Source organism: Teleopsis dalmanni, chromosome 2, assembly GCF_002237135.1.
Source record: "Teleopsis dalmanni isolate 2A chromosome 2, ASM223713v2, whole genome shotgun sequence".
In the NCBI taxonomy this organism is placed as follows: domain Eukaryota; kingdom Metazoa; phylum Arthropoda; class Insecta; order Diptera; family Diopsidae; genus Teleopsis; species Teleopsis dalmanni.
Window position 1 is genome coordinate 195,088,873 of NC_051847.1, and position 11,078 is coordinate 195,099,950.

At 29.2% G+C, this 11,078-nt stretch overlaps 2 protein-coding genes across 4 annotated transcripts; both read right to left on the bottom strand.

Annotated features, from left to right (window-relative positions):
- Positions 1–104: 104 nt before the first annotated feature.
- LOC119681164 (Golgi SNAP receptor complex member 1-like) lies at positions 105–1,342 on the bottom strand. Its single transcript, XM_038094274.1, has 5 exons — positions 1,235–1,342; positions 994–1,169; positions 643–890; positions 436–570; positions 105–371 (listed from the first exon to the last, which is right to left on the bottom strand). Exons 1-5 carry the CDS (start codon positions 1,257–1,259, stop codon positions 269–271), a joined length of 687 nt encoding a protein of 228 aa, XP_037950202.1. The 5' UTR covers positions 1,260–1,342; the 3' UTR covers positions 105–268.
- Positions 1,343–3,489: 2,147 nt separating this feature from the next.
- Positions 3,490–10,377, bottom strand: LOC119682878. Of its 3 annotated transcripts, none has more exons than XM_038096410.1 (6): positions 10,243–10,377; positions 6,834–6,953; positions 6,548–6,759; positions 6,374–6,478; positions 4,774–4,899; positions 3,490–4,705 (listed from the first exon to the last, which is right to left on the bottom strand). In XM_038096410.1, the coding sequence occupies exons 2-6, from the start codon at positions 6,837–6,839 to the stop codon at positions 4,261–4,263; spliced, it is 894 nt and encodes a 297-aa protein (XP_037952338.1). In that variant the 5' UTR covers positions 6,840–6,953; positions 10,243–10,377; the 3' UTR covers positions 3,490–4,260. The 3 variants fall into 3 exon arrangements, with proteins under 3 accessions (XP_037952338.1, XP_037952340.1, XP_037952339.1); XM_038096412.1 differs by having other exon boundaries at positions 3,490–4,702; positions 10,243–10,371; XM_038096411.1 differs by lacking the exon at positions 10,243–10,377 and adding an exon at positions 9,771–9,887.
- Positions 10,378–11,078: the final 701 nt, after the last annotated feature.

Genomic DNA, 11,078 nt, shown 5'->3' on the forward strand with positions numbered 1-11,078 from the left:
AATATGTTTTCTTTTAAAATAAATGTTTTATTAACGGAATAATAATTTTTTTTCTATCACACTTTGGACACAATCGATAACAAAAACAAAAAAAAATACTATCAACTTAAAGAATAAAAATGATTCCGAGAAAATGTGAAGTAACGTGCAAACATAGTGCTTAAAAATAAAGTTATACATAACACTTGTTATATACTTAAATTAAACAATATAATTTATATGTATAAATAGCTGATGTTAACAGTTCAAATCAGTTTTAGCACAATTTTCAATTGAATATGTATAAAAGTAACAAAAAGACACAAACTGCAATTACTGCACCCAAAATAAGAGAATCGCGTTTCTTTTTTATATTGATGCGTTGTATTAAACTAAAAAAAGATTGAATTAATAAGTAACAATTAAATATAATATATATAAATAAAAAGGTATTACCTCGATATAAGTGGAAAACGATTTGATATATCATTGAAACGTGTCTGCAGACGTTTAAAGGCTTGTCGTTGTGATAATAAATGCTCCCTGGTTTCGATAGCAATATTTATTTGATCATTTATCATTTGATTTGAGCTATAATTAAATTAATTAAAAAATTGATTTTTGTTAATTACAAAAAAATTTAATTGAATTAAAAATAATTACTTCGCTACATGTCCACCCTCTTTTAAATACATATCGCGTCTACTTAAGCCTGAATTTGTCGGACTGTTGGTAGATAATCCCGAGCCACGTAGCAACTCTTCACGCTCCATTCTAGTTGTATGATTAGCGCATATTTTATTGAACTCTTGTCTGTAGCCCTGCAAAATTTCTCGATGCCTTTGCAATGTATGCATGGCAGCTGCACCTGTTGCCGGTAGTTCTGACATAGTCTCATTTATCGTAGACAACTAGTATTAAAAAAATTAGTATATTGCACGCAACAAGTTCATCAATTGTACAAATTAATATATATGGAATAACATTATTAACATATTATTGAACATTATTTACCCTATCTAACATTTGTGCGATTTCTTCAGACAACGAATCGAAGACATGTTCTCCTAACAATGGTGATGTGTCAGCTGTTGTGTTGTGCGCAGTTGAAGTGCCTGCTCCAATTTTACTGAATGCAACTAACTTGAGATCAATTTCATTCTCCAAATGCCGCGCTTGCTTTCGCAATACTACGCATTATAAAGTAGGTTTTATTAATATATATGAAATGCATTTCTTTCAAAAATATGTTTACCATCGTAATTAGAAACACCCATCATTTAACAAGTCTCTAGCAAACGAAAAATTTTTACTGATTCACTTTTGATAAACTGTAAATTTTGTTGTTTTTGACGTTTCATTTTATTGTTTTTTTTCGTTGTCTATTTTTGTTGGTATACTTTTAGTTGGCAACGTGGCAAAAAGGGTTGTATTATTCAAATATAATTAATAAAATAATATTGCATATTGCAATATTTGCATATAAATATTTATATATATATTACGATTTTTATTTGCATTAATTTAAAAAAATAAATAGTAATATTGTTAAATAAATTATATTATTGTTGCTTTTGAATCCATACACAATATGCGGTTTTAGAAGCTTTTAAGTGTGGCAAAAAAACAACAAGTTGCTCGCTTAAAGTTGCTAAAATGTACGCAAAACAACAACACTACTCTCTCTATTGAAGCACCTGGCTGTGAAGTGGCCAAACATTTTAGCAACTACACAAAAAAATGTCACCAAACTATAAGTTACTATTGTAAACCTTCATCAAAAATTTCAAAGCATATTCCAGACATATGTCAAAAGATTGTGAACAAAAATTCAAACAAATTAAAACGTTTCACAAATATGAAATATTTAAATAAATAAATATTTTAAATATACATATAAATATGTACAAAAATTTTTAAGAGCACGTAAAGAAAGGATAAATGCAAAACAGTTTTTTTAAATATTTTAACTTATTGGGTGCTAACAAGTTAATATTTATACAAGCATAAGTATTCTAAACTATTATTAATTAAATTGCAAAAGATAATTTTTAAATTTAATCAGAATTGGAAGAGCATTTTGAAAATTGCTTTTAGTTTATTATTCTTTTTAATTTTAGCTTTATTATTTATAACAAATATTATTATGTTTTATAAAAAGATAACATTTGACAGATTGCAACAGTGATACCAATATCTCGCTTAGCGCCTATAGTAAGCAACTTGCTGTTTTCTGCCACAATTGAAATTAAACAGCTTAATGTTCGCGTTACTCGTTAAGTTAGATTAAATCTCTTATCACCTTCGTTCAACGCCTTCTCTTTCATTATTATATTATTATCCCGCTCTATCATCAATCCTTACCTTTTTTATCAATTCTCTGAGTTGAATAAATCGTAGAATTAAACCTACTTAACGGTGACTTATTTCTTCATCTGATAAAAGATCCACACCTAAATACCGTTTATCAACATTAATATCGCTATCATAGTTCAATCCAAAAAGTCCTTAAGATGAAGTAATCGATTTGATTGCTTTTTTATTTTAGTAAGCAGCTGTTTTGGGAAAAAATATATGGACTTGAATTGTTCAATTAAATTCAAGCATATCTAGTTGTTGTAGCCAGAGAGAAACTATATAACATGTTTTTTATGTCTTAAAAGAAATTAAGACGTATTAGGTTAGGATATAGATTTGACAGGGAGTAAGTATGAATAAAAGTTGTTTGATAAGAAATTGATGTAAGTTGCATGGAATTTAATTGAAACCACTCTGAAACGAGGTGAAAAACTCCCGATTGTCACCTCAATGGATCATACGAGCTTCAGTTGGAGGCACACATACGAAATTGACGTATTTATGTGTGACAAATAATTGTTTTGCATATAATTATACCCTGATTCTAATGAGGCTAGCAAAATACTTGCGGCACAAGGAAGGTGTCATTCTTCCCTTGAAACATCAGGAGGAAGTCTGTTACGAACTTTGTTTTTGTTGCAATCGTAGACTCGAAGACGATACTGCATCTGTGTAGGGAGCTATTAGTTAACATTTATATTCGACTTCAATGATGTTAGTTCTATTGCAATAGAAGTCGATCTTTTCATGATACGAAGAAAGTTATCGACGGATCTCTTCTTCATGAAGGGGGAGTTCGACTGATCATGTTCTCATTGGGATGTACATCTCTGTAGCACGCAAGTAGATATTATACAGTATTTGATTGTGCTCCTTAACTGAAAGCATTTTAGATTCTGCATAAAGGTGGTAAACAAGTAGTGGTTACGGGTCGAAAAATGCAGAGCTGCATATGGATATATTATTAATTGGCTGTTTTCAGCGTAGATGCTTTTAAAATAAGAAATATCTGATTAAAAAATCGACCTAAACACCTAATACCGTCCATAGAACCAATATTAGCATAAACAATATAAACATTTATCCTAAAATGAATTACTAATGGTGTGTATAGAGCATTACTTTAAAACAAAATTCGGTATTATGTTTGAAAAAATACTTTAATGTATATTTTAACTTAATAAAATTCTTAAAACAAATTTTAAAGTAAATTAATTACCAACTTATGTAAAGAAAACTACTTCTAAACTTAAGGAAATCGAATAATAAGGAGTATTTTTAAATTAAAGTTAAACTTTATCTGTAGCGTTTTACATTTTGCTTAACGATTTATCTAAAAATTAATAGCTGCTGTCTTAGAAGTAAAAAAAATACAAACTATATGCTTCTTCAATAAAGTACCAGAGCAGACAAAAAAAAATATATTCAATTAAATAAACGGTATTAATTTAAACCGATAAATTTACACTCAGCTGAGTGTAAAGCTGCGTAATACGTCTTATTTTAAATTAAATCGTAAAGTAAATTATTACTGATTTCTAGTCTTTGTCACATGAGTGACTTTTGACTGCTTACATTTCTCAGTGAAGAGAGACTGCACTGCTAGCTTGACAGAAAAAGCAGTCAAAAATGTAAAAATTTCGCAGACGTTAAAATCAATACGAAAACTTATTAAACGTAAATTAATTTATATAAAAAGTTTAGGCGATTATTTATAAAACGCTAATCTAATGCATATTACGAGTTGTGTCAGGCATTTATCAGTTTAAAAAAATACCACATTTATACTTAAAGTACCGCATGTAATAGAACCTAAGATTAATTAAAATTATAATTAAGTAACTACACTGTACTGCAAACTTACAAATGTGCTTAGCTAAAATATATCAATTACTTAACTTAATTTCTAGGTTCTAACTTATATTATTGTCTATTATTTACACCATCAGCGCTGTTGCTATTACTGAAGGCGTGCTCCATATTCTTGACGACCACATAGTTTGTTATATGATTGATGGCTTCATCTTGCATACGCTCCGGCCAACGTTTCATATACGATTTTATAAAATCTCCAAACGTATCTATTTTGTCTGGTGTATTTTTATGATTATCTACGATATTTTTAACAATATCCACAAACTTGTCATAATCATCGGTCGATTTTTTCACTTTGTTATAATTTGGAACAACACCATTTGCTGCATTTCCAGTGTTTAATTGATCCATATTATCAGTTAAACGTGCTGATGCAGCAGCCACGGCGGCTGCAGCGGCAGTCGAAGCCATAAAATTAACTTCATTGCCTGTGTTGGGCGGTGGTTGTTGAGAGTGATCCATGAAATGCCTGTGCATTCCATATTCAGATCTGCTAAGCAAAAATAAATTAAAAATATGTTTAGAATATGATTGCAGTAATGGAATAATAAAAGTGCTTACTTGTAAAACCCTTCGGAATTACTATTGTTAAACTCTTGTTGAGACATTTGATTTTTCCAAACTGGTGATTCTGCTGATGGTGGTAAGTTTGTTGGGTTTGATGCTGGTGTCATAATACGTTTATCTCTAAAAACAAAAAAAAAAGAATAATGATTAAATGCAATTTTTTTGATGGGTTATGGTTAAATGGTAGCAACAATAAACTAAGAGCACATCCAAAATTATGGAGTTTTTCGATACTATGATAGAACAAATATTAGAAATAATTGATAAAAGCTGGAAATCTCTTATTAATGAAAGTTAAATATGAAATGAACAATAGATTAACTGGAGAAAGCTGAAGACCTCTTACTAATTAGAAATTTCATATGGAACTAACAAAAAAAACTCAATTATTGAGCATAATAAACTGACATAATATGCAAGAAATCTCCCTAACATTGAATCCAACAAAATCGAGAGAGAAAATTCATATGGATATCACGATCTCAATTGCGCATTTCTGCTTTGAAATGAAACTATAATCAAAATGTTATATCTATCTTAATTAAGATATAATAATGTATATGCAAGGAAAGTATTTCACGCATCACGATAATAGTTTTTTTATTATCTCCCAGTATATCTTCTAGTATTAGCATTGAAGTTTATTTTCTAATTCCTAAGCTCATTTAATAAAGTTACGGCTGGATAGAAATGATTGCTTTGACCACTTATGTTTACTTAAGCACATATAATGATCTGTTATGAGGCCATAGTCCGTTTGCCAAATCTGAAGGGACACCTTAAAGTTAGAAGCATATAGCGCACAAACAACGTCTGTTTGATAAAGTGCGACTGCCCTATTCCACCAAAAGAGAACCAATCTGACAGGTCAATAAAGTTTGCCTTGTTCCTAATTTTAAAGTAACAGTTCTGTCAGGTCAATTAGATAAGGGACAACTATGATTTTTCTTCTTTTCTAGGAGAAGGTTCTCTCTAAATGAAGACTCTTCTCTACAGAGTTATAGCCCTAATAAAAGTATTTGGAAAGTAGACTAAATTTTATTGCATCCATTTTAAATAATTGTCCAGTTGTTGTTGTAGCCCACAGGGATCTGCTTGTGTAACCACTTTAAGTGATGTTAAACAGCACTTAGTTGTCTTTGACGAATTGCTCCGGGACGTAGAGTCAGCCGTTTTTAGAACCTGAAGTGTTCTGTCAGTACTGGCATCATACTTGGATCCGATTCAGTTGAAGCAGTGGGCTGTTGCGACTTTTATCTAAATTGGACCAGATAAGTCTAATAATCTGACAAAAATCTTTTATCTGCCTAGACCTCATCGTTTATTAAAACTACGACTTGGTACGTGCAGTCTCAAAAAATTATTGACGAATAATTAAATATAAGAAATAATTTCAAGATCAAGGTCCAAGGTCTGATGGGTATTTGACAAGACTCGAAAGAGCTGTATGGACAGCTAAAAATAATATTAAAAGAATTTTTGTTGTTGCATATCACTACTTTTCGCAACCTTTCTTAAAACCACGACTAAAATTTTATTTAATGAATATGTTCAATATTTTATATAATAATCATATTGTATTCTATTAACTTACTTGTAGCCTTGATGCGCTGCCAAGCTTTTAAAAACATCATCTACTTGGCTATAAAATTTCCAGGTACTTATAATACCTGTTGCTTCATAAGTTTTCTGCTCCTGTCTGTTATTTTGAATATATTAAAAAGTTTATTATATATTTAAATTATTTTAAAATAAATTCTATGCTTACCTAAAACGTTGAGTTAAATTATTCACTTTAAAATGTACTTCTAATGCAGTCACTGGTACTCCTAGGCCAGTTAATTGCTTTGCCATAGCCACGTATAAATGGCCATTGCGTTTAATTGTGCGTAACTCATACGCGCAAACTTTCCATAATTTAATTAATTCTAGAACTCCATTATCCTCCCATTGTCGACGCTTTTTATTGAATTTTTCATACTTCAATATAATAAAAACAAATAAATATTTTATTAATAATATAATATAATAGAAAGTATGTGTAATATACTTACAGGCATTTCACATGGGGTCTCAATTTTGGCGAATCAATTTTCTCAAGACCTTGGTGTTAATGCAAAGCTAATCCGATTGGATAAGTGATTTAGTTTTCACACATTATAATACCATACTACCTGAAAACATTACATAACAAAAAATATTATAGTATTATATATAGTATTATCATATATAGTAATATTATTATTATAGATATATGAGTAATACTTAGAGTTGCAGGTAATTAAGTTAAGTAATAAAATTTGATCAAAAATTTTTATATAGCAGAATTATAAAAATTATATGATTTACTATATATATTTTCTGTTTTTTATTATAATTTATTATGGATACAAAAAAATTCATACAGCACTTAGAAGAAATTATAGAATTTCAAATAAAATTTAAATTGACATTAACATATTTTTTGTTTGTGTTGTTGTTGTGATTTGAGTTAGTGCTATTGCTTACTTTTACTCTATTGTGGCTTGGGGGCTTATCTCTGCCCCACACTAAACTTTAACTATACTAGAATCATTATCATTTATTTATTTTCTAACTGATAACGGACGGTAGATCAGCATACCTTCCTGTGCGTCCTGAGGTGGACTTAAGGTTTGTTAGAGCGGGGTTGGGCAACGTATCAACTTTTGTGAACAATTTTAAGGCTTTGTCCTTGATATACTTTTTCACTGAGTCAATTCTATGTTGTTTGTGTCAGATATATCTATATAGATAGATATATGTAGATACATATGATGTACAGTATGTAAAGAACGAGTTTACACATTGAAATAAAATTCACTTTTTTAACTTATAGTCGCAAAAACACTGATTTTCATTTAAATATATATATAAGTTCTTTAATATAAACTTTATTCAATGGAAACATTGTCATATAAGTATTGAATATATTCCTTTGTAGTATCTTTGATATATAGTAGCCTTTTTTAAGGAACTTTTTGAGGCCATTATTGGTTGGTATCAAATTTCACTTCTGCAGTATTTTAGTTTTACATGATCTGTGGATTTTTTATTGCTTTTGACTCACTTTTTTTTTACACATTAACCACCTTATTTTGGAAAAGACTTAATTTCGAAGATTTGGTAAGAAAATATACAATTTTTCTGGAGTTTCTAACATTCGACATCCTAACAATATTTGCTTTGCGCTTTGAGTTATTTTGGTGATTAAAATTAAACCATATATATATTTCAGGAATCCAGGAAGTGATTTCTTAGTTCCAAAATAAAAAAATCAGCGACAGATAGGGCCACGTTTCATTTTTAATACTAATCAGGATAGAGTGTAGAAAAGTGTGACTCGTTAACCCAATTGAATAATGGTTATTTAAATTCTATGGTGACTCCGTAATATTTATTTCAATTGTAAAGAACGGGTTTACTGAATTTGGTTGTGGGCGTTTTACCAGAAGGTACACCTAGTGTTCTGGATAATCTATTAAACTTTATTTTTAGTACTAACCAATGTATGTCATTGTATAGGAGTGTGATATATACTCCATCTTTATTATGGTTATATAAATTCCATTGTGACACCGCAATATCTATTTCAATTGTAAAGAGTGGGTTCACTAAATTTCGTTGTGGAAATTTTACCAAAAGTTACATGTAGTGTTCTAGACGTTCTATTAAAGTTAATATAATCGAGGTAAGCTTTCTTTTGGACATTTTTTTTAAAGTTTATATTTAATACTAACCGACATACATTGTATGGGAGTGTAAAACATACTCCATCTTATTTATGGTTATATATATTCTATGGTCACTCCGCAATATCTATTTCAATTGTAAAGAATGGGTACACCTAATGTTCTAGACGTTCTATTAAAGTCAATATATTCGAAGTAAGCTTCTTTTGGACATTTTTGAGAAATAGTTTTAGTAGGTTTAAGTCTACCACCGATACAATTGATGCTTTTCATTAAGAGAAGGAGTAGAGGTTAAGAACTAACTTTTAATTCAAGTCATTGACAGTAACAACCACAGAAATGGATGGGGTAAAGAATAGTATGTATAAAATTGGCATAGCAATAACAACAATTATTTTAATGCTTTAAATAAATATTTTTATAAAAGTAGAATATTTTACAGTGAAGAATACCCAGCTTTAAACAAAGTAGATTTGCATTTACTTCACTTGTACTTTATTTGTATGTATATCAATCCAATAACAGCTGAAAATTTGCCGGTTAGCTAAAACCCAAAAAGGGTTCAATACTCAGCCAATGGAACAAATTTGATTTTATGCAGGTCAAAGCGCTTAAGTGGAAAATCATCGTTACGCACAACACACATTTTTAACCACAGACATTCATCATAAGGCAATTAAACCCACCAACCGCGGGTACAACTTGCACTCGGCAGGGGTGAATTAGAGTCTTTCAAGGTTACCACCACCACTCGTTAAGTTAAATAAAAACAAAAAAAATTTAATTTATGTTTTCCTTTACGATGCCCGCATGTCGTACGTATTGTTGTTTATGGATGCAATTGCTTTTGCCAAATTTGGCTGTTGACACAAGCTTTAGGAGTGTAAACAATGCAATTGACTAGATTTCTCTCTCAAACACGGCACACACTAAATGCAATAAACACAACACAAAAACAAAAAAGAAAACACAGCAATACAGCAACAGAAAAAAAAAAATTTGCTAAAATAATAATTGCAAATATTATGATACATAATTATTGATTGCGAATGATCATTAAATTTCCATCTCCCCGGCACTCACACATATGCACTGACATTTTAATTATAGAATTCACAAATTACAGCAACAACAAATGTAGCAGTTAATAAAAATTGTAAACAAATAAAATCAGCACTGCAAAAATTTCCAAAATTAATTAACATTTTTATTATTTAAAAAGAAATTAATAAGTTTAAGAGCGTATTCCGATTTTCTCTTAGTGTATTAAAAAAATCGTACTAAAGCAGATTTTCAAGTATACAAAACCGAAAGGTCTTCTTCTTCAAAGAAGATGTCTGCCTGTGCCAGCCTGCTGCCTGTGCTTTGACTTGCCCTATTAGCACAAAGAAGAGGAAGATGGGAGATGTTTTTTCGCTTATTGCTTTTGCCGTTTTCATTACATGTATATATATATATATAATTTTTTTTAATTCGTATTTTTATTACTTGTCACTGGCACCAACTATGTGCAAGTAGCAATTTATCTATTCACATCACTTTATAAATTTTATTAGATAATTAAACCAGCACACAATAACACCAAATATTAATTACTTTTTCACGTATTCAGTATTTTTGGTTTGCATACGAAATTGTTTGATGGAAACAATAACAAATATTAGGGTTTATGCTGTGGAGTGCAATCACACTAAATAAATAAACTCAACTTAATAATAATTACAATATTTTAAAAAATAAATGATGTAATTACTTTAATGATAATTAATTAAATTCTGCTCTTTGCGCTCACACGGAACACAACCGCACTACACCACTAAAAAACTAATAATGATGATGTAGACACATTTAGAAAAAATAGCAATAATGAATTTGAACATTTGTATTTTCCTTTGATATCATATAGCTGTCTCGTTCTCTTTCACATGTTGTGCACAGGTATTGCTGTTGTTTCTGATTTTGTTTTGGGTGTTTTCTAACATGAAAAGGAATGGGAATTGAAGAATCCCATTTATAAACTAAAAACAAAAAATATTTAAAATTTTAGTTGTTTTTATATAATTTGTTTATTTTTCATTAATAAATTTTTTTTGTCTGTCTTAAATTGAATTGATTAATACATAAGTTTTTACTTATAATTTAGAAAAATATAAGAGAAATAATAAAATTTCATAAAACAAAATGTATAAATAAATAATATAAATATAATATATCAGAATATAATAATGTTATATAAATATATAAATATAAATATATAAATAAATAATATTTTATATAAATATGTAATATTTAATATTAAAAATAAATTTTTTTATTAATGTATGAAAAAAGTAATATATTTGAAAGGAATTTTTTTTACTTTATAACAAAATCTTTTATTTTGTTTGGTATTTCAAATTTCATATATTTTTTACAAGCACAAACCCGTTGACAGACATTTTTCCAACTCCGCTATCTATATGTCCACAAACATTCATCGATAATATAACATTTGGGTATCCCTATCACTAAGTTATTTTACCGGGCGATAAAATTCTTCCATCTAATATTTTAACCTAGAATATTGCATTTCCCTGATGTACGATATAT

Bases quoted from the DNA above. Each gene is read 5' to 3' on its own strand.
- LOC119681164 (XM_038094274.1), bottom strand. From the start codon at position 1,259: ATGATGGGTGTTTCTAATTACGATG. The intron at 571-642 runs GTAATTATTTTT...ATTTAATTATAG, and splicing joins GAGGGTGGACATGTAGCGAA to CTCAAATCAAATGATAAATG. The intron at 372-435 runs GTAATACCTTTT...ATCTTTTTTTAG, and splicing joins CGTTTTCCACTTATATCGAG to TTTAATACAACGCATCAATA.
- LOC119682878 (XM_038096410.1), bottom strand. The intron at 6,479-6,547 runs GTAAGCATAGAA...TCAAAATAACAG, and splicing joins AATTTAACTCAACGTTTTAG to ACAGGAGCAGAAAACTTATG. The intron at 4,706-4,773 runs GTAAGCACTTTT...ATTTTTGCTTAG, and splicing joins AATTCCGAAGGGTTTTACAA to CAGATCTGAATATGGAATGC.